The 24,685-nt window shown below is 39.7% G+C and overlaps 1 protein-coding gene across 12 annotated transcripts in view; it reads right to left on the bottom strand.

The window, feature by feature from the left end:
- Positions 1 to 24,685, bottom strand: part of Cntn4 (contactin 4) — a 990,533-nt gene that overhangs the window by 82,785 nt on the left and 883,063 nt on the right. For all 12 annotated transcript variants that reach the window (XM_029478673.1, XM_029478674.1, XM_029478666.1 and 9 more), the window contains one exon: positions 999 to 1,126. In XM_029478673.1, the coding sequence (XP_029334533.1) occupies positions 999 to 1,126 (128 nt within the window). The remainder of the gene's footprint in view (positions 1 to 998; positions 1,127 to 24,685) is intronic.

The raw sequence follows: 24,685 nt of genomic DNA, 5'->3' as shown, positions 1-24,685 counted from the left end.
TCTTTCTGAATATTTTAACTTGCCTTGGGCTGTCTTACTTCAGAGAGGAAGCTACAAATAGGTCAGTAAAAAAGAATATGAAGCAATTCATCAGAATGCATTGAGTATCAGCAGGAAAAAAAAAATGGTCTCCAATTTTACCAGTAGAACCAGGGAGAGCTTGGGTCAGATTTCTAGCCTTAAGTCCTTCCACTTGTGGTGACCTTCAACAAGTCACCACACTGACTGTTATTTTTATTAGTCCAAGCACCACTAAGTACCCCGCAACTGAAAAATCCTAAGACCGACTGTGCAAGACAGAAGGTGATAGAAATTCAAATGAAATGTAAATTAAGATCTCATCCTTTACAATTCTCAGCACTTCCAGCAATGCCATCAACCTGGTGTTGGGACAGTCTCACATCATATGCTGTGCTTAGAGCATAAAGGACTTTCAGTCATGAGATATAAAGCACCCAGACTAAGAGATGAGGGACATTTTATTTCCTTCAAACTGACAAGGTTGGCTGGGTGACTTAAGCAAAGCACACAGGTGATCAAAACCCTTTATTACTTGGAGAAGCCATATTCATATCTCTGAATACCCAGGGCAGCTCTTTGTAAAACTGCCAGTGTCGTTGCTTAAACAATGTTTGCTAAAAATAGTACTTGAATCATGGGTTTTTAATTTGTTAGCACAGGGTTCCTAGACATGAATTTTAAACCTATAGAGACTTGAAAGAAATTTAATTAAAGGACTGCAGATAACATTCGTTACAATACTATAATAGACACAATGGCTGTAATTCTGAAATTGTATTGGACGATGCTGAAATAAGATAGCCTTTCAATCATATTCATTACCAACAGTTCTCGAAGAATTGTTAATCATATCATGCTTGCTGTGATGAATTAATCTAGCAACAGTGATATCTATACATATTAATATGAATGCTGCCATGTCTGGAGATTCTATTATTAGAAGTAAAGGCACACGGGTTCTTTGAGTTAGCCATTACCTTTCACAACCACATTCCCAGTACTGCTGGCAGTTCCAAAATGGTTCGTGGCTATGCAGGTGTAACTTCCAGCATCAGATTTAGTCACATTGATGATTCTGAGGTTCCCATCTTCAGAAATGGTAATTCTGAAAGCAAAGCAAATAAGGAAAATGTTGTGATGTTTATCTCGTGAGAAATTATTTCTGTCATTCTGTTGCCTTTCACACTATAAATCATAGTTACATCATTTGACAGCCTCGTCTGTTTTTAGGAAGTTTGTCTACATATGCATAAACATCATTGGGATGTGCGATATGTTTAATACTTCCACTCTTTTTTCTTGCTAAGAACAGTCTCAGACTTTGGTTAGAACAACAATTGAATATTAGATTGGCTGTAGGCATTTCTCTTTCCGTGAGAACAATGCAAAAGGAAATCTTGAAGACCATCACTAGTTTTAAAACTGCTAATAAATAATTTAAAACGGAGGTTGAGGAGATAGCTTTGTTGGTGAAATGCTTGCCGCGGAACTGTGAGGACATGGGTTCCCTTTCCAGAGCCTGTGTGAAAAGGGCTGGGTTGGGTGGCATGAGTTTGTAATTTCAGCAGTGGGAAGGCAGAGCTAGATGAATGCCTGAGACTTACTTACTGGTCAGTAAGTTTAGCCTGTCTGGTGAGTTGCAGGTGAATAAGAGACTGCATTTTTAAAAACTAAGTTGATCAGCATTCAAGGAACAATACCCTAGATTTACCCCTGGCCTCCATACATGTGTTCTCATGTCCTTACTTCCCTCATTCCCACATAATCTGTCTGTCTGTCTGTCGGTCTGTCTGTCACACACACACACACACACACACACACACACTCTGTTTGACTTACTTTATGTTTTGTCTTAAATGACCTTTAGTTACACTGGTCTCCTGTAAGTTCCTAGAGTATTTCAGATCTCTTTCTACTTCAGGGTCTTTATACTTGCTATTCTGGCAGACTTGGGAATTACCTCCCCATTTGTCAATTCCTTGTTCTTTGTTCTGTATTTTCTGAGAGCAGGGACAGTGCTCATCATATGATTATGTTGAATCTGGTATACTGAATAGAGTGGGATAAATGCCCTGTAAACCATTGTCAGCCGTAGGATGAATGTGTGTATAAGTAAATTCTATTCTAAGAACTGACATATGTTATGGGAATTTTGAGTGACTAAGCCACTGGGTGCTGGTAGATATTTAAGCCAAGGATCTAGAATGGGCAGAGCTTTACTTAACAGAATGTTTGACTAGGTATTAAAAAAAAAACACACAACTGAAGATTTAAATTTACTATATTGCAGACACCGTGTTTACTATCTTTTGGATAATGAAGCTATAGCTCTTTCCAGGATGTGTTCCAGATTATGAACAAGTTAGCTCAAACGTTAAAAAAAGAAAAAAGATGCTGTAATCACAATGATGAGTGTTTATACATCATACATGCCAGTTTCTGCTTGTTCCTCTTTGTCACCTCGGGTCTCCTTGTCTATGACATGGACTTTATTAAATAAACCTGACTGGCACTTAGAAAGAACAGATTCTGTGAGATTTCTAGCATGTTCCCCTGGTGTTTATTAGCCAGTAGTGTCTTTCATCTTTTAGTTTTATTGATTATTAATCAATGGCCTGATATTTTTACTTTTCATTTTTGAGAAAAAGACTTACTATGTAGCACAGGCTGGCCTTGTATTTCTGACCACAGTGCTGGGATTATAGGTGAATGCTAAGACATCTGGCCTCTTTCTTCTTGAACAATGGACTATTAGTCACTTCTACATACTGGAAGATAGGCTTAACAAAATCTGTATGAGTGGATGATGGCTGTGATTGTGCTGCTCTCTGATGGAAGCCTGGAGTCAGGGAAAGTGGCTTCTGAGCTGAGATAGTTCCCCTTGTGGACAATAAAAAGTCATGTTGGAGCCGTGGCCATTATGATGTCAGTGGCTCCTGGCACTTGGCCCTTGAGGACTGCCTTGGTACATGTATGCTTTATATTTTACAAGCTGCAAAACCTGTGGAGACTCAATTAAAGCAAAGTTTCCAAAGTAACCAAAACCTGCCCTCAGCAATGGCTGTGGTTGTTATGGGTTTGAATTCCGAATCACAGAAGATGAAGCAGCTTTACAATTAGACACAGGTCCTATTTGCAACACAAAGAGAAGAGAAACTGCTCATGGGAGACTTCTGTTTATAAAGCATTCAAGCAAAGAAGGATGTAGGGACCAAAACCAACTAAATTTAAGACTATAATGCTATAAAGTCAGGTAATGCACTTACAAAAGCACTGGGCAGCTAGACCCTGTCAGCATCTGCCATGGAAGGGGGCTCACCTTTCCTTGTGGATTTTTACTCAGTCAGGGGTTGATGGGTGAAAGAGCGGGATACTTTCTTTAGCAATACAGGCACCAATCAGGTATCTGTGCTCCTTTAAAAAGTCATCACCAAAACCCTGTTTAGGAAACCCTCCCCCCGCCCTGCAAAAAAAAAAATTGCCAATATTTCTGTAAATAATCTTAATGAAACTCATTGAGTCATATACCTGGGACTTGAAAGTAGAAGTGGGGGTAGTTTGGAAGAGGATGGGTAATAACTGGAGTAGGCGTGGGGGAAAGGGTAATCAGGAAGTGAATATCATCAAAATATATCTTGTGCATGTGTAAAAATGTCAGAAGAAAACTGATTACTATGCAAAAATGTAGTAGATAATGATGAAATTCCTATTGGTTTTTATATATAGTTACTACCTCCAGTAATAAAATTCCTCAAAACTACAGTTTTCAAAAGCAGTCTTACTCTAGCTAAATCAAAGCCTTGGTTGAAAAAGATGCAAACAGGAGGCCTTCTGCTCACTCACCCACAGAGACATATACAGTTGCTCATTGAACAGCATTTGATTCCTTATTTACCAGAGAGCAGATGTACTAACAAAAGCAGAGTGGCGACCACATTTTAATTACCTCAATAATAACAGAAATAGCTTTCAAGGATTTAATCACATTCCTATTTATGAGACAATTTTTTGGAAATTGAGAAATGTTGGCATATGATAACTCAGTAAATAGGGTGGTGTGCATAGTTTGGATGTGAATTGACTTCATCGAACAGGAGGTAGATGAGCCTGGAACATAGGAAACACACAGGGACACTTCCAATGCACAAAGGTCTATTAATAGATTGTTTCAATTAAAACAGTATCCTTCTAATGCCAAATGCCTAAAGCTATTGCCCAAATTAAACTGTACCATGCAAATGCTATGGATCAGGAAGAGTGAAGAGGATTTCCCCCCAAAATGCCGTGGGACCTAGCCTGCCCTTGATACATGTCAAGTGTATAACATGATGATATTATTTATGCTCAAAGGCAGGGCAGCTCAATCTTTTCAGTACTGATATTTGGAACTAGGTGGTTCTTGGTCATTGTGAAGGACAGCAGGCAGCATCCCAGGGCTAGCTCAGGCCCCATCTCACCCCCTTACGGTCTGACAATAGAAAAGGTTTGAGGGAACTTGCCTTTGGAGAGAGGGGAAGTTTTACCTCTAGTTGAGAACTGGTCTAAGCCAATTGGGTATTACACTGACTGTCGTTGGTTCTGTTCTGTACCTTGTCCCTTCCACCACCACTGCCAATGTTACTTACAAAGAGGTACATAAAAAAAATTTTAAAAAGACCTGAAATATTAAAATTTACACAAGAGGATGCCAGAGAGGAGGATCATTTGTATGAAGGACAACTTCAGTAGCCTTCACTAAGTCATGTCATCTTACTGTGACTGCTTATCCTACCTTGCTGCAATCTAGATTAGAGGGCGAGCTGATGTTCTCAGAATGGTTCCCTTGCAATACAGCTCAGTGACTGAGAGGCAAATTATCTTCCTAAAGTTAAAATCCACTCCTATTCATATGCTGTATCATTTTGAGTAAAGTGGTTTCTCTGTACTTGTTGTTTTTAAAAATCATCTTTTTAGTTTACATTTCAAGTGGTATCCTCCCCAGTTTCCTTCCCCACCCCAATTCATCCCCTCTCCCCTCCCTTTTATGTCTATGGGGGTGCTCCTCCACCCACTCACCCATTCCTACCTTACTTAATTTGAGGAAACAGATTAATAACAACTATGTCTTGTAGGTTGTTGGTAAGTTTTGCAGCATTTAGAAAACTGTGTGGCATACCAAATGTACCATCTAGGTGTATCAACCATCTGTTCTTGTCAGTGAAGTTCTGCACTCTCCACCCCACTCCTACCTCCATCTCCCAACCCCTCCCCCATCCCATGTTTCAAGTACCCATAAAGGACTTCTCAGGTGAAGACACATGGTGAGTCGTTCTGCCATCTGGAGTCCTGCGAGTTATTAGCATGTTTAACGAAACATCTGAGTGACACTAAGCTGTCACAGAATAGTGATGGAATATGAGCAATATTCATGGGTATTTAATAACCATACCCCAGATAATAAACCTTTGTTATATGACAATTTCTTCCTCTTACTTCCTAATTGAAATATTCCCTCCTGGAGGGAGGAGAGGGGCTCATGGGACTTAGGAAGTGAGCAACCTTCCAAGTCCATAACAAGGCCCCTCCCCACAATTATAAAAGCAGGAAACAGATGTGTGCAGAATAAACTCTAACAAGCCCAGCTGCTGGAAGAAGATACTCTTTGATCTGTAGAGCCAATTGCAAGTCATGCAGAGAGCTCTTGAATTGCCACCCATCCTGGGTGGGCTTTTTGGTGATAGAATTCCCTCTGAGTCTATGTACCTGTAAGCAATCCTTTCCTGACACTCCTGTAAGGAATCCCTATGAGCCCATCACTTCAACAAGTTGACTTTGGGTGGTATCATTCATTTGGATTATTTTTTTGTGCCCTAGCTGGAGTAAGATGTCTGTTCACACCTCTCCAGGAAAAATTAGAACAATAGCCTCCACCTACAAACTTACATTTTCAATAAATGTAATAATGCTTTACACATGACAATAATTCTAGAAACAATGTTTGTATGTTATAGACCAAACATTTCTATGAGTGGAATGGCTATAACTTCTCCAATAAGAAGTTTTTTCATAACCCTACCTGTATAAAGAGTAGGGTGCAAACCTGTCTGACCAGGAGACCCTGTTTTTTTCACTACAGTCGTTGGTTTAAGAATACATATGCCACCGACACCAGAGTCTATCTGAGGAAACAATCTTTTTTTGATAAATTGCGGAACTTGGAAGATATAAAACTAGAAGTTTGGGCAGTTAAATCACAAAGAAAGAAAGAAAAAAAGCAATTCTGGGGGAAGTCAAGCAACGAGACGGAAAGAGGCAAAGATGGAGAGGCCAGTAGCTTATGCCAATGTTGAGCTTCTGATGCTGCCTAACAGTTAGGAACCCATGATATATGAACCAATAATTTCAGATACCAGGAATGGAGTTTTCAGCCCATAAAAGTGGAAGAATGCAATCTCCTGAAGAGACTACTGAACTTGTCCAGGTAATAGTGGCTATGAGAGTGCAGGCAGGGAATGGGTTTCTGCCAGTGAGTCGGTGCCAGCTGCCTCTCCTGAACACATTATGAACAAACTGATGAATGCTTATTATGATAGAATAGCTACAGAGCATTGAGTGTGGGGACCTGACCCCATACTTCCTCATATATGGATGGGTCATACTTTTAGCTACTTACCTCTACATTTTAAGGCTCTAAGTTCACAGATTTACCTATTGCTTTAAATTTGCCTTATAGGATTTGTGGTGTGTATGCGTGTTTGGTACATGTACTTGTTCATATATGTACATGTGAGTTCATGTATATGGAAGTCAGAAGCCAACATCAGGTGACTTTTTCAATTGCTTTCTACCAGATTTTTTGACACATGTCCTTCACTGAAACTAGAGCTTACATATTTGGAAATGAGCTTCAGGGGTCATTTTGTCCTGTTTCTTTTTTGCAGTCAGCCTCCCAAGCTGAAATACACATGCATGGCAAAGTCTGATTTCTACACAGGAATACAGGGCCTGAATTCAGTTTTCATACTTTCATGGCACGTGTTTTTACTGATGGAACCATAATCTTAGTCCCTGTTTTATGGAACTTTTTTTATGAACTAAGAAAAAGCTCATATGTTAGGTGCTATTTGGACAATCTCAAAGAACTTTTGAAATAATACCCAATACTAATATTTATTTAGACACTTGTTTCCTTTTAAGTCAGATGCCATGCCAATTTTCTTTTTTTTCCTTTGATTTAAGTTTTATTGCATTATGTTAAGGAAAGATATGTAATTTCAATTTATCTGAATTTGTTAACATTTAAAAGCATATTTTGAGTAAATAGACTTACATCACTTTCTTCTTTCCCTTTTGTACCCCAACTCCTCCCAGAGAGCTTTGCCTTCAAAACCTGCAATACCTTTTGTTTTTATCATATTCTTTACAATTTATAAAATATTGTAACAATAAAAATGAATATTATAATAGTTGTTTGATATAAAACAACAATCAATTGAAGTCTTATGTAGATGTTTGTCTACATCAATACTGAAAATACATTTTCTCAATATAAATTTTAAATAACTCCAAATATATTAACTGTATGATATTTTAATACTATACCAGTAATAGGTTTTTAAATGAACATATGTAGATAAAGTATTTTGTTTGTTTTTTAGTAGAGCTTAAAATCTTGGCTCTTACTGTGGTACAAAACACAAAATAAGAACAGTCTTTGGACATTGGAGTTCATTGTAATAAGACTGTACTTGAATGTCCCTCACATCACCAAAGGATTTTACCTCCATAGTAGATAAGCTGAGACTTGACAGTTCTGCTGCGCCAAGGAATGAATTGTAGGCACTTGTTTACTTTTAAGTCAGATGCCATGCCAATTTTCAAAACAGAAGAAAAACCAACATGTTCTTCAAAGACTATATTAAATTTCCTGAAAATTTAAAATGTTTTATTTATTTGTTTTTTTTATGTTTATGAGAGTTTTTCCTATGTGCATTTATGGCAGCATGTGTATTTCTGGTGAATGTAGAGGTCAGAAGAAGGTATTTATCCCTGGAACTGAAGTCACTGATGGTTTGGAGTTGCCATGTAGGTGCTGGGAACTGAGCCTCGCTTCTCTGCAAGAGCAGAAAGTGCCCTTAACCACTGAGCCATCCTGATAGCCCCTTTCAATGAGATCACACGGTTTCCTTTGTGCTCCATCTCACTTGAGCTTTCCCATTTTAGGCTATTGATTGACCCTGAGGTTGACTCTGAACTCGGAGCTCCTTCTAAGGCTTATGAATAGTGATAAGACTAGATAAAAAAAGATTGAAAAATGGAAATCCATCCCTGGCTTAGAATAGGTCAGTCATGACCTACCAACAGGCTTTTGAAGACATCACGGATAATATCAGAAAAGAAAGCCAACAAAGATAAAGTATCAGGTAATAAAAACAAGGGTGTGACAGGGAACTCAATTGTCTCTACATGAGGAGAGGTCATCTAATTTACAACACAGTAAATTACCGGCAGCACACAGAAGTGTTTGCTTCTCTCCTGTCACTGGACGCTTCAGATACAGAGGGGACAGGAGCATATCTGGACTTATGAGATAAATTGAATCTTTCTTTCTTAGTTTGAGACTCTGGGTTGGAGCCATTGAAGGGCTGACCTTGTCAGCTCTGTAAATCAAAACTAGTCTGGGGACAGGGGACCTTTAAAAGTGCTGAATCTTTTCTTTTGGGGAGCTTTAGTAGCAGATGACAAAAGCTGCCAACTCCATAATATTCTATCACCCCAAAGGGAAGGTTGATCCCAGAATAGTGACCTGTAATTCTTATGAGCAGTTGTGCATGGAGGATCTGCTGCTGGGGAGAGAGGCGGGGCATCCTCATTTGCCTGTGATTCAGCTTGATCATTAATTTCTTTCTTTTTTTTTTTCCATTAATTTCTTGTAATTAAATCTCTTGACACTAGAACTTAAAAAGCTACTTTTCCTTTTGCAGAATTGGGGGAGGGATAGCAATTTTTGTCTCTTTTATATGTGATATATTAAAAAAAAAAGTTTGAGAGTTGAATGTCTGAAAACAAAGCTATCGATTAAAAAAAAAAAAAAAAAAAAGAACAGACACAATTAGACCCCAAACATGTAGGCAAGTATTGCTAATTGTCAGCTCAGGAAAACTGGCAGGATGGTAGTATGGCCATGCCAGGCTTGGCTCCAGACAGGCGTGGGCTGGAAGTTCCAGGGGACACCAGTGATACCTTAGATGCAGTTAAGACATGCACCATTCAACCAGGGGGCTTGCCTGCTTTTTTGTTGAGGGATAGCACACAACATGTCAATCATTCCCCTCATTGTAAGATCAGAGCAAAGGTTGCCTCACCTTACATATGTGTGCTTCATTCTGTACTGAATATTATCTGAACTCAAATAAGGGGATATTTTATGCAAAAAAAAATCCATTCTGGGATAATTGTGACAAATGGGAAAACAGGGTGCTAGAGATAACACATCTATCTCTTCAGGGCAACAATCACCTAGAAAACAGCAGTAGCTTTTGAGGGCAGATGAACTCATTAAAGTTCCTATCTGGCCTCTGTGGGCCCTTTGGATTGGAGCTCCTCAGTCAGTTTCTTTCCACTGCTCCCATTTGTGAAGGAGTTGGAGCAGCCTTCAGGCAGAAAGCTATAAGCCCCTTCCTCTTTAGCTCTGTGTGCAGACTTACTACACAGAAAACAGCAGGGTAACAGAAGCTAGCAGGGGTGTTGTCATTGCAAAGTTCCATACACCAAGTAGCTTCACCATGGGGACTTGTTAATTCACACCTCAGGAGACTGAAGTCTGATATTATTGATTTTTGTGAGCAGTTCTGCAGAAAAGCCTAATTTCTCAAGATTGGCAGAGTTAGGTCTGCTCAGATGCTTTGAGGAAGAAATGAAGGCATCCCTCCTTCCTCTTCCTGCTTCTACTGACCATGTGCTTCATTCTGTATTATCCGAACTTACAGAGACAGTTCTCTGTTCTCTGATTCTGTTATTGCATAACCTCTCTATGTGTTCTTTACATCACCTTTCCTTGTTTATGTTTCTACCTTCAAATTTCCCTCATCCAATTATAGCCAGACTTTTGGCTACTTTGTGGGTTCTTTTTTCTTCTATTCTTCTCTGCCTCTTTCAAACACTCTTTCAGCTCCCTAACACTAGATATGAGAGAAAAAATGATAGAGGAGGAAGGGGGCAATGTTAAACATTAGACTACTTCTTGCTGATTAGGGGCATTGAGTCCTTTTCGACACCTTTGATCTTTGTAGTTCAGATATCTAATTTCTTCCTGTTGTTTTTTTTCTTTGTGCCTGATTATTTAACAAACTGCAACCAACAACCCACCAACATTAACTGCTTCTCTTGGGGTCCCAGCATTTATATGCACTCTGAAGAGTCCCCAGAATTCCAAGTGCCACATACTCACAGAAACTATCTACAGCTAAGAAAATCACACCCCGGCTAAAGCATGAGGCAAATCATAGTCAGTTGCTGAGGAAAATCTGAAGCAGCCCCATATCCCACACTTGGGATTAAAATGAAAACCTATTCTTATAAAATATTTCTATGTTTTTTTCAAAGAAACCAAATTCTCGCTTCACACCATGACCCTGGTTTTATGTAATCTGTTCTGACTTTATGGCAATCTGAGTCATTTGTAGTGACCATTCCCATATAAGGCCACATTGCAACGTTCTGAATGAACATGAGTTGTAGGGGTATACCATCCAATCTATTAAAATAAGACACTCACCAGAGTTGTTTGCCCTACATGACCAACTGGCTTCTATACCACACTATAGCTCTTAGAGGAAGGCGCAAATTAGGAACTGAGGAGTGGATTTTGTTTCTGTAGGCCTGGTCCTAGCTCACATGCTTACTGCTCATTTGTTTTGCTGCTTGAAAAGAGTCTGATACCTTTACCCAACAGTGGCTAGCAGAGACTTCAAATGTTGTTCTTTTGTGCTGTATTCCAATGTGGAACGATATGTAGAGATAGAACATAAAAGTAATACTATTCAGTAGGGGGTTGGAGAGATGCTTCAGCACTCAGGAGCACTGATTGCTCTTCCAGTGGACCTGAGGTTTAATCTAAGCACTCACCTAGAGGCTCAAAACTGCCTGCTAACTTCAGTCCCAGGAATTCAACACTGTCTTCTCACCTCCATGGGCAACTGTGTACATGAAGTACACAGCCATATATGTAGGCAATGCACACATAAATATTTTTTAAAAATAATTCTATCTTTTTTAATTTATGTTCACAGGTAAAAAATATTAAAGACTTGGCTGAGAAGTGAATGCAGTCTTTAATTCACTAACTTTATTAATGGATAAACGTAGATGTCTGTTTCTTGTTGCAGGACATTCTCTGTCCAGTTACATTAGGGCAGTGGCAGGCCTGTAATCGATTGGACAGGAAAAGGGAGGCAGAGTTAGGAGTTTGGGGGACAGGGAGAGGTAGAGAGGTTGCAGGAGAGGAGAATGGGAGAAGCCAGCATGGAGGCAGACGAACAGGAAAATGATCCTGATCCCACTTGGTTTTAAACAGCAACAAGTAGCTAAAATTTTCACAAAGTTAGAATAATTGGATTAAAGCTTTATCAGTTGGCTCTGAAATTTTTGTATTGGCATCTTGTAAATTGTGATCTTATTGTTATATAAATCTGATTGGATAATTAAGCTTTAAGAGTCATGTTTCTACTGGGTAACTAGGTGTTGAGATGGCTGATCGTGGGGTGTGTGGGGCGTTGCGTAGAAGCGAGATAAACTCGATAGCTGGCAGAGAGTAGCTCAGCGGTGAGATCACACCGAGCAGGACCCCAACGGAGATAGTGTTGGTCCGCCAGTACCGGTAATAGAGCAGGAACACAGGCCGGCGAGGCAAGAGGGATGGCAGGTTGACTCTTTAAAATATTTCCCGCAACAGTTTCTATTCCTTCTTATTAAAATCACAATAATATTAGAAATCTGTATAGTTACACTTGTTGCTATGACCAAATACCATATAGAACAGCTGGAGGGCAGGAAGATTGAGTTCTCGTCACAGCTTCCGAGGGTTGGTCCATGGTCGCCTGGCTCTATTTTTTGTGTGAGATACATGGTGTCTGGAGCAAGAGTCTAAAAAGTGTTTCGTTCCCTCATGGAAGACAGGAAGCAGGAAGAACAGAGCTGAGGGTTGGAGCATGAATAACTCCCAAAGGGCTATACAGGAATCTACTTCCTTATGCCAGTTCCCATCTATATAATTTCTAAAGCTTTCCCAAATAACATTACCAGCTGGAGGTCAACGGTTAAGCAAGCATGTGGGCTTGTGGAGGACAGATCATATTCATGACATAAAAACACTGTCCAGAATTGAGACCTATGGTTTTCTGAGCTTCTCTGAATGAAGCTTAGTTGCTTGTGAGGAAAACTATGTCCTCATCTGTCGTTGCAGCAGTACAGTTTATTTGGGGCTGAAGAGGAGTTTAAGAGGGTGTGTCCATGATCATCTTAGTCGAAGATTGATAGTAGTCAGGTAGAGGTGACGCTTAAGTAGTAGCTCAGAGCTTACCTGTTGATCAACAAGCATGGGGCAAGAGAGTGACACTTGAAATTATTTGGGCTTTTGAAACCTCTAAGCCTTCCCCCAGAGACCCATGTCCTCCAACAAGGGCACACCTCCTAATCCTTCACTAACAGTTCCACATGCTATGGACCAATCACTCAAATACATGAGCCTCGGTGCTCCATTCTCATTTAGACCACTATACTTTGGTTTGAATTTGTTTGAATCCCTGTGGCATGTACCCAAGCTTAGATATTTAATTTTAAAAGATCTAAGCATTTTTGCTTCCAGTCGGCTGAATTCTGCCGACTTACAGGAAGTATGACTGTTTGACGGTGATGGGCAATTTAAGTGAGTTGAGAGCTGCAGAAGACAGCTTTACTCCCACTGAAAGGCAAAACGATGTTTAGATTACAAATGTAAATGAGGGCTAGCAAGAAGAGACTCAGTCCAAGGGCAGTTTCAAGGAAACCCATCATTGATCTTCCCATGTAGTTTCCGTGGCAGCAAGAGACATCATTATTGAACAGGCACCCTGGTGACAAAGTTCCCTTGGAGATAATTTGCTTTCTGTCGTAAGACCTGAGTTTAATAAAGCGCTGAATAACATGCGTCTTTCAGTCCATCAGAAGAACACTCAGTGATTCCGACCCCCACTGCCCCTGCTCACAGCACTGTTTCCAAGAGAAAACAGACTCATGATATTTAACCTGTTTTGACGTAAGCCTAGCTTCCTCCTTTGTTAAGTCCTGAAAATTAACCTAGAAAGAAGCAACTGCCTGAGAGTGGAAGAGGAAAAATGACCATAGATTATAATTATAATATTCTCTGGGCAATTCATGACAGAAGGGAAAATATTGTTCTTGATCTAATAAAACCTTCTCATTTTATTTGTTCTTGTAAATATGCAAGACAAAAAATACCACATCTGGGAAGACAGGGATAGTATTAGCGGGGATAGTATTAGGGGCATATTTGGCTCTAGACTTTGTTTCTCAAATTTCTGGGTTTAATTTATACAAGGTTATTTTGTATCTCTATTAGGGCAAGATTTAGAATTCCTTTCTTCTGAAAAATTATGGCCTGGGGTAATCTTAACACAAATTTAACAGTTATCGTGAAGAAAAATGAGGGGAGGAAGAAAGATAATATGTTTCATTGTTTATGATTTCATATACTTCTGTCAAAGCATCTTAATAAGTAATATTTTTATAATGAGAAGAAAAAGTTACTAAAGACATTCAGGATGTTTTATGTTTTATATAGTGTCGTCCTTAGAACACTAGAATTGATATTGAGTGAAAGAAGAGTCTAATAAACAAGTTCAAGGACATTTTGAAACAACTGGTAATAAAAACGAAAGCATGAATAAGAGAACCGAGGAGAATAATTAAGTGTATTAAACTGGGTGTTGGGCATGAAAGGTATACAGTTTATTAAGAATCTTCAAATTACTAACTGCTACTGCTAGGTAGTTGCTGCTTCTAAAAGCTCATTCAAGTCACATGACTTCAAGTAGGAAGATTTTTTTCTGAAAGATGTATTAACATGACCAAGAGGTGAGAAGATGTCATGAGCCCAGGCTTGCCAACAGTTTCTATCCCTTCTATTATGTCATCCTGTGAATGACCGGAAGGTACATAAACACAAGACAGAATGCAACCATAGTTAAGTGATTTTCCTCTTCTTCCCACTAGAGACTTGTTTACAATTAGGGATTGTTTTCCAGTTCACTTATCAAATGACTTTTTCACCCTCATATTGAGATGCTTATGTTCATGCTAAGATGTCTGAAAACTTAGGGACAGGTAAAGAATGTAAAAGAATTAGAGACTGGAATCACAGGATGAACCAATACCCTCATGCAACTGAAATACCTAGAAGGCATTATTATTGATCAGAAATTATCTCAGTATTAACCAGAAAGGGAGCACACTATACAGATTAGGTAAGCCACAGCATAGACGTGTTTTCCACAATGCAAACAGCAATGTCAAAAACTACAGACAAACTTGCTATAGTTGTCTTGTTTCCCCAATTCTCAGTCTCTTGATAACTGCAAGACAAATCTGTGTTTGCTTCATCCCTCATACCACAACTATGGAATCTTTCTCAGAGGAGAAATGAAGGATGAGTGTCTTTGTTCTTGCTTATGTCATGATAAAGTGCCATTGTCAAGGTTTAGCTGAAATGCCTAATGCCTAACACTGGCTACACTCAGCACCTTTGCCTACTGTGGAAAAACAGAAACTCTGGATCACAAAAACATTCAGACAATCCAGCCTTTCCCAGACTCCTCACTTGCTGTGCCCTTCTTCTCTGCTCTGATCATTTAAGGTAGCTTAACTCTAGGTTTCCATATTGGCTAGGCACAGAGCTTGAGAATATCTCAACACACTCAGATTCTGGTTTGCACCTTTAAAATAGAAATCATGGGGCTGGCTAGATGGCTCAAGGGAGCACTTGCTAAGTCTACAGAAGACATAAGTTAATGTTTTAGCATTGCATCAGGCAGCTCACAAACATCAATGACTACAGTGCCAGGGTATCCAATGCCTTCTTCTGACCTCTGTAGGCCCCAGCATGCACACAGTATATTAAAATACTTCCAGGTAAAACATTCATGTACATAAAATACCAACAAATTAGAAAATAAAGTAAAATTAGGGTGATATCGCTAGCACCTTGGTGTAATCTGAGTTTTCAGAAGGTTAAGTGGGAAAATAGCACTGACGCGCTATTGCCACTGCTGAATATGCAGTTAATGAATGACGTTGCCACGATTACGTTCATGATTATTTTCAGCATCATTGTCATAACCAATCGTCAGTTAAGGTTTTCTTTAAAGGGCTCAAGGTTGAAAATCACAGCAGCTGAGTAAAGGAAATACAATGTCCCCATGGCTGATGGAAGTCAGCATCTGCCCAACCTCAGTAATGGTGACAATAAAAATAAATATGGTGAAAGTATAAAGCATACGTTTATCAGGTTCAGCTGTCTGACAAGATTCTGGGCCCAGGGGCTACAGTAGTTTTTGTGTAAGAGAGATTGCTTGGGCTTCCAAAATGTTCGCACGCATTAGAACCTAATAGAATTTCTTCTTCCTTCTTCTCAGAGGGGTGCACATGGGCTCTGCAGCTGTGAGTTATATGCTTCTGAAGAGTGCCCGAGGACTCGGAGAGATGCAAGGCTTCGGCTTTGTGAAACACAGTCTCCACCATCTCTGCTCCCACACATTCCTGGTGTGACACTCTGAACATCAGTATGTGTTACGCAGCTTCTGCTATTCCCAATTCATAACCCTCCATAGTTGCCCAGTCAATCCACTTAACACTTATAATACTGGCTCCACCCACAAGCATCCAATCTATAAAATATCTCCAAATACCAAGTCCCAGTCCTTATTTTTCTTCCTGTAGCCTTATTACTTGACATCAACAGGCAGATAGTTAATGCATTGATTACTACATTAACGTCATTTATCCTTAAAGGAAATCAGACACATTGGCGACATTTTAAGGTTAAAAACTTAATATATGGGCTCGACAGATGGCTCAGTAGATCAAAGCATTGATCCTTTGTTCATGAATGAGGACTGGAGTTCAAATCCCCAGGACTATGCATGGGCACTGAGATGCTTGTAATCCCAGACAAGAGGATCACTGGGTCTTTCTGGTCACCAACCTGGATCCAGATTTAATGAGCAATTGTGTCTCAAGGGAATAAAAACAGCAGCCTCTGGCCTCTGCACATTTGGGGCCATTGCATCAGCATTCATATTTGTACAAACACCACACATGCACACACACAAATCTTCCTAACTTTGTAATAAACATTTTAATGGATGTGTGTAGTTCAAAACTTTCATAAGAACCTGAAGCAAATTATAGTATGTTCAAGATGAAATGTAACCATTCACATTACTGCTAAAAGTATATAGGCCTACTATTTCTCTAGATATTAAAATAAAATAAGATAAAATGAAAAAACTCGGCAAAAAAAAGTCATTGTCCTTGTGTAAACAGAAAAGCTGTAAAATTTTTCTTATAAAGCTGTATAAGCTATGTTTACTATTTCTATGAAGCTCAGTAAATGACTCTGGGTGATGAAGTTAATACACAGGTATTTTCTTCCAAGGGAAATCATTTTTATGTGCACTGTTCCTTCAAGTCTATTTTGTTGGGCAATTTCCCTGATCACCCCAAGTCCTTGCACCAACCCTCCTTCCTCTCTTCTCTCAACTGTAGTACTCAACTATCTCACCCCTGCCCCCAAATACATGGCAAAGAAAGCTATTTCTTTTAAAGAAAGAGTCTTTATTCTTTTCAGACAAACCATCGAAAAAGAACTGTGAAGTCAGACAGGTAATGGGTTTCAATAAATAATTCTCAAGATGACAGAACATTTAAAGACTTGATATATGGGGCCTCTCCTACTTAATAGCCCAAATCTGCAAGGACTTTTTCCTAATTCCAAGGGGAAGCTGACGACAGAAAAAGTGAAGACTTAGGAAAGGTGCAGGAAGCTTTCATTATTAAAAGTGTCTTGGTGGAGAGGAGAAACTAGTAATTTAGATATGCCAGTGATAAAGGGAATGTGATAAGGGCATGAGAGAGAAAGGTCTGAGGAAGATGGACCATTGTACAAGTGACCTACTTAAAGCAAAGCTCAAAGCAAGGGACTACCTGAGCATATTTATTCTATGTGTGTATAAAAGATTTTTCTAACAATTCCTTCTCTGATAATCAGTACAGCACTCTTGGAAAATATGGTAGATGATGCAGTGAGGAACTCAAAAGAATCAAGAACTGAAGAGCAATCTTGAAACACTGACAATTTTCAGCAACCTGTAGCAAATGAGAGACAACTGTTTGCCACCAATTAAGTTGCTAATTATTTTTAAATATAGATTGGTTAACAAAGCATGATTTTTGTTGTTGTTGTTGTGTCCAATACCTCTAGTCAAGAAACACAGCACTTTTACAACATTTTTTACAATATTTTATAGCCTTGGCTATAAAATAAGAAAGGTAACATGGGACTTGGGAGATGGCTCCTTGGTTAAGACATTAACTATATAGGTTTAAGGCCTGAATTCAATCCCCTGGTATCTACATAAAATCCCAGGTGCATCAGTATGCACCTGTAATCATAGTGTACTAGAAGACGTTAGAAACCGTATGATCCCTGGGGCACCCTGGCCAGCCAGCCTAGCTAAACTGGTGAGCCTCAACTTCAGAGAAAGACCCTATCACACAAAAATAAAGTGAGGAGTAACTGAGAAAGACACTGGGAGTCAATCTTTCATATCCACAAGCATATGATAACATAGAACTTTCATGCAGCAATTTCCTATGAGGTGAAATCATCCATGTTTGTGGGGAGCTCATTAAGATATCTAATGTTCCAAGAGGTGGTAAAACATTCAATCCTTTCGGGAAGCTCCTTCAGCACAGAAACAACTCAAAGCCTTCAGGAAGTCCCTGAAACTGATCAAATTCACTAGGACCCTCCTGTTAAAAAAGAATAGGTCAACAGGGACTGCTGAGAGGTTCTTGAAGACAAAATTAGCACCAGAGAAGTCCCTCAAACAAGCTGAATTGCCTAGAAGAGGCTCAGATTAGCTTGCCTGCCTGGAAACAATACTCTCCAATCTGTCTCACTGCATGTAGGCTGTGTAGTCAGCTTCAGTTTCCCAGTTTTCATGAGCTATCACCCATGCTGGTTTGGGCTTTGGTAATTCAGCTCTTTTTTGAGTCATTTCTGTCCCTGCAAGTAACCCCTCACCTGTATTTCTGTAAGTAATCCCCCCAAAATTTATTTGTTGGATTTTAGTTTTGTCCTTTCAGTCTGTGGGTGGCTCCATTTCTAGAGTGAGCAGACATCAGTGGTTTACATCTCTGAAGGAAATTGTCACCGAACAATACACACACACACACACACACACACACACACACACACACACACACAGAGTAAGTAAGTAAGTAAGTAAATGGGAAAGGAATTATTAAAAGCTTCCTTTTAAGTGCATGTAAGTGTCCATAAACGAGAGTGAGGGGGCACCAGTATTAAGCACAAGCATTAGTATTTATGAGTTTCAGTGATTTATGAGGAAAGTGAACTTAATAGCAAATTCAATTTTTTCCCCCTAAAATGAGGTAACCTGAATAATAAGTGATTTAAGGATATTCGCTTTGTAGTGGTCAAATCATAGAGGGAGACACAGTTGAAAAGAATATAAAACGCCAGGAGGTCTGTATAATTAATCAGCAACCCTGCGAAATATGCCATAAATTGGAGTTGCAATTAGACCACTGTGCTTGGAAAATAGGAAACTGGACCTTTTCTTGGACTATTCAGGTTTATTTCTTAGTATTTATCTGGAGCATAATGTGAAATGCACATTAGGCACTGTGGCAAGCGAGTCACCCCCTTCACCTGGGCTAATCACAGCCTCATTTGCAAGTCTTTACAGCCCCTTCACAGTCAGATTGCAGTTAAGATCATAAAATAATAGCTTGCCACTGTTGAAAGTTCCTGCCAAGAAAGAAAAGTTTTAAAACCACTAGAAAATATCATTTCTTATGTATATGAAATTTGCCACAAAATGTATTGCTTTTCTTGAAATTAAGTGTAAATTTACTAAAAAACCCAAGTTGCTCTTTTGCAATTTTCATTTCCATTTTTTCCTATAGACTTCAAGGTATTTATTACTACTACATTGTTTATTCCAAAGACTCTCGAATTTCTTTTATAGCTTCTGTGGTATGTATAAAGATTTATGGAGTTTAGAAATATTTTAATAGAAATTAAAATGTGCTCGATCCTGCCTAGCTTATGCTAACCCACTGTTAACTTGAGCCTTAATATCCAGCTGTTCTTTGACCCACACACCCCCATGAAACTTTTCAGATGAGCTCCAAATGACTGATTTTCTAAAATGGTCAATGCCTTCCTATTTTTTGTGGCCTTACCAAACAACAGAGTAAAGTAACACAACACTTCCTGCTTGCTGTGTGTGGTCTAAGTACTACAATGTCCAAAATTCAGATAAGTATTTTGTGAGAATTCCATATATATGAAACATTGCATGGGACTCTAAAGGAAATAGATACTCTTGATTTCTAGATATTCTGCTTTCCTGTGGTATGAGCATCCTCCTTTTTGCTTGTCGGGTTCCACTCTCATGGCTCTTACTCAGGGTGTCTATGTGACTTGGGTGGACCCAGGAGGACTGTGGGGTTTCCTGCTTAATTACTGGGTAACCTGCTGGGCAGAAATGAAAATATTCTAAAGAGATACTTCTGTCTGTCAATCTGATTGTCCTACTATTGAAAAAGTGGGCCCCAAAGAAATTCGAATTTCCTCAGGAATCTCATTCTGGGAAGTGTAAAAGGCTCAGCTAGAGGGGAACATGTTTGTCAGAAGCCCAAGCAAAGATAGGTCTTTGGTGGCTGGACCACACCTTGGCTGAGATTGCTTAGGTGTGATTATCCTTGGCCTTCCATCTTTCAGATCTCCTTTCAGATGAGCTTGGGGAATTCACTGGGTCTCTTTGTCCATCTTACCAATGTGGCCATTTTGAATAAACCTCTTTGTTTTGTTTTCCATTTTTGATTGGGCTCATTTGATTGGTTTGTTGAGGACCTTACTTGGGCCACAGGTTTGATAACAACATTATCATTCAGAGTTAAGGCTTCATTTTTTTAGTGACCTTACTGGTTTGAGAAAATTATTTAATAGTCAAGTTCATTAGTGAAGCCCAGAGAACTCCTCATATAACTGCCACAGTTCCCAACTTTCTTTATCCATGTAGTGATAGATTCAGTCAGAACTAAATCCCAGTTCTATTTGGCTTGGTCTATCCATATTCTTTGCACCCCACTTGCCCCCCAGTGTGGATGGGTATCTTTTGCCACACAGAAACACATTCTACAGTATCATTTGAGACGCTGGGATGCTTGTCTAACTTGCATGGGGAGAGAGGAAAAAGCACATTATAATCAAATTCCAAGAAACTTAAAAAGTGATTTTCTTGTACATGCCCACAGATTCTGAGCTCCGTTTAGCTGCTGACAAACCAGTTTTGGAGCCATATTTGAGATTAGCAGAGATAGAGAGAGAGAGAGAGAGAGAGAGAGAGAGAGAGAGAGAGAGAGAGAGAGAGAGAGAGAGAGAGAGAAAGAGAGAGAAACAGCCAAATGCAATCTCAGCTTATTTGTCCCAGCTGATATCATCTGAATAGCCACCAGAGGCACAGGCTGTTGAGATAAGGCTGACTCCCTAAGTTTGAATGGTCACAGTTCAAAGACAGATGACCTGCCCCACTCTGACAGAACATAAAGTATAAGAGGCAATGTGATATTGTAACTTTTGTTTTAAGGGTGAAAAAAAAAAACATCAAAATCAATGTATCCTTTTTTATTTAAATTAGTTGCTCTGAAATAGGTGTTTGGAGAATAAAGTGGTTTCCTTGTACACCACGGCCTTCACAAGGTGCTTTTCTCCACACCAGGTCAACCCAACTCACCATTTCAGTACCTGATTCACCATCATCAAGCTATAGATTGCTCTGAAGGTAATGGACTAGACTTACTGTTTTCTGGCTTTTGAACATCATGGTAAAAGTCTTGGGAGATAGCACAGAGGATGTAGTGCCTGCCCTGAAAGCAAAAGGGCTTGATTTCATTCTCCAGAGCCATTGAAAAACCGGGTATAGTAGTGTAAAACTACAGTCCCAGTCTGGGTAGTAGAGGCAGCAGGATCCTTCCCCTCGTGGGGTGATTCGCTCGCTATTCAGTGAATGTAACCTAATGTGGAGCTCCAGGCCAGTTTGAGTCCCTGTCCCAAAAAACAATGTAGACGGCTCTTGAGGATGTGGTTGGGCTCTGGTCTTAATATCCATGTATGTGTGCATGCACATATATGTATGTACTCCTTGACACATGCACCCATATAGAATAGATGCATCTGTATACACAGGCACACAGGTACACACACACACACACACACACACACACACAGATTTTATGACTATGACACTACTCACCATAATCAAAGATTCAGAAATTTTAGCAAAAGGCAAAACATTTTAGCTGATTGAAAAGATCTATGAATGTGGGGAAGATACTTTGGGGTTCACAAACTGTGTCTCAAGTCAGGTCATGCCTGGTCACTCATTCTTAATAAGCCAATTAAAAGAACCATTACAAAGGTGAGAGGGACAGGGAGATCATCTTAGCCCCACTGAGGCCATCTCTGGAACCCTGAAGTGACATCAAGGTTTAAATAGAAGGACAAAGACACACACACTTAAACAGTCCCAACCAAGCTGTGACCAGCCATCTTTGACCCATACATGTAAAGGCTTTTGTCTCATCCTGAAAGGTAGTCTAAGAACTTGTTAGAACGGTGTGAAATCTCTGCAGGAGATAAGTTCTCTAGCCACCTGGTGTCTTTCTGTCCCCCCCCCCCCCCCGCAATGACATTCTTGGGGAAATTCCTAATTCTTTGATAACCTTTGTTTCAATGGTCTGACAGATTGAGAGACACAAGTATCTCTTTAGAACATTTTCATTTCTGCCACTCTGGTTACAATAGCATGCCTTTTATTTTACACATTTGAAACTTGTATCAACATATCAGTTGTTTATAGGTGAGCCATATTAAACAATAACCCTGATAATTAATTATTTTCAACTGGAAATTACATTGGTGGTGTCTAAGTCAGGGTTTCTATTCCTGCACAAACATCATGACCAAGAAGCAAGTTGGGATAGAAAGGGTATATTCAGCTTACATTTCCAAATTGCTGTTTATCACTAAAGGAAGTCAGGACTGGAACTCAAGCAGGTCAGGAAGCAAGAGCTGATGCAGAGGCCATAGAGGGATGTTCCTTTCGGGCTTGCTTCCCCTGGCTTGCTCAGTCTGCTCTCTTATAGAACCAAGACTGCCAGCCCAGAGATGGCACCACCAACAAGGGGACCTCCCCGCTTGATCACTAATTGAGAAAATACCTTACAGATGGATCTCATGGAGGCATTTCCCCAACTGAAGCTCCTTTCTCTGTGATAACTCCAGCCTGTGTCAAGTTGACACAAAACTAGCCAGTACAGGTGGTATGGTCTTAACATTTAGCTAAGGAAGCAATGTGAACAAAGAAATTGAGATTCCAAAAATATTAACACCCACTATTTTTACATGTACATGTAACACTGGGTGATAAGACCCCTCTGTCAAGTCTTTCCTTTCTTCTCTTTCCATGTCACATTTATTCAGTATCTATTTGTGTTTGCTTCCCATATGAGGATCTACCACACCAACAAACAATCACATAAAAGATAAAATAATATGAATAACCAAAGTTATATGCACATTTGTGGAGTAGCCTGTAAACAGAGCAAAAGATATATGCATGGGTATGAACCAAGGGATACTCCATGCAGATAGGATGCTTCCTGAGCAAACATCACAGGATATGTAAGTGGACAGAGGGCACTCTGGGGAAGGATAGCACCGTGTTGTTGGAGCATTAACTGGGAGGCAGAGAGGGGACTGGAGCAAAAGGATGGACCACCAGGAACCTTAGAAGTCACCTCAGAGCAGTTTTTCCTTTGTGCGGGGACTTAGGTAAGCAATACTCTCAAAGCTGTGTTACAGAATAGCCACCCTCAGAGAAAGTGAGGCAAACAAACAAACTACAGCATAAAACAGAGGCGGGAGAAACCGAGAACAGCTACCTGGTGAGGGAGGCTGGGGAGATGGCCCAGTGGGCAAAACTGCCTGCCACCCAACCTGATGACCAGAGTCCCTTTTCTGTGAGCCCCATGTCAGAAGGAGAGAACCTGTTTCCCCCAAGTTCCAGAGTCAAGGTTCATGAACCTTGGCTCACACATTCACATGGGCACAGAAAATAAATGTAAATTTTTTTTAAAAAGGTAAAAAGTTCAAAAGGTTATTTAAAAGAACTTCCATGCTGATTTTCATAGGGCCTACACTAGTTTGTGTTCCCACTAACTTTGAATATGTGCTCCCCTCTCCTCACATCCACCCCAGTATATGTTACCATGGCTTTATGTTTATGTTGTTGTTTTGTCTTATCTATGAAGGTGAAATTTCAAAGCACTTTTAATTTGTGTTCCATGTGGCTAAGGAATAATAAAAAATATTTAAAAAACAAACAAACAAAAAAAACCCTAAGGATTCAGGAGCCACATGCTTGCAGCAGAGACACACTGTGTCATTGCCATAGGTGTAAGCTCATGTGACAGTCATGAGAACGCTAGGTCAGATGTAGTGTCCAAGTTTGTTTTCGGTTCCCAGCATAAATATTGACCAAAACCAACTTGAGAGAATGGGTTTCTTTCAGTTTATACCTCCAGGTCGCAATCCATTGTCTTAGGAAGGCTAGACAGAAACTGAAGAGAAACCATGGACAGTTTGTTGCTCGATGCCTTGCTACTCAGGTCTTGTTCAGCCAGCTTTTTTAAACAACCAGAATCCCATATATAGGGATTAAACTGCCCATAGTGGTCTGTACCCCAGTCCCTCCAAACCCATCATCCATCAAGAAATTGCCTTCAGTGTTTTCACAAGTCAATTTGATAGAGGCAGTCCCCCAATTGAGAGTCACAGACTGTCCTGGGCATACGAAGACAACAGCTGAAGATAACTAGGGGACACAGAAATAAGCAATGAATGAGTGAATATAAATGAGACTAAATAGAGCTCAAGATAAATTGTCTCTGCATCTGCAACATTCCAACTCTCCACAATTAGTGGTATTCTAATTCATCAATCTGAGTTGGAGAATATTTAGCACAGGAGTGTATTTCTTTCAGGGACTATACCACTTTGATAACAGAACTGTTACAAAGAAGAATTACGCCTTTTATGTTATATTAGTCTAGAAGTGATTTTTATTAGAGATATGCTAACGGCAGATGATTCTATTTTAGCACTATGTAAAGTCATTTATTTGCGTGTTCATGACTGTGTGTGAATGTATGGGAATGTATGTGTGTGTGTGTGTTGTGTGTGTGTGTGTACATCAGAGCAACTTAGTGAAATTGGTTCTTTCATCACGTGGGTCTCAGGTATTAAACTCAGATC

The sequence above is a fragment of the Mus caroli genome, chromosome 6 (genome assembly GCF_900094665.2).
Source record: "Mus caroli chromosome 6, CAROLI_EIJ_v1.1, whole genome shotgun sequence".
Lineage (NCBI taxonomy): Eukaryota > Metazoa > Chordata > Mammalia > Rodentia > Muridae > Mus > Mus caroli.
The sequence above is the reverse complement of the archived record's forward strand: the minus strand, read 5'-3'. Positions and strand labels throughout refer to the sequence as shown.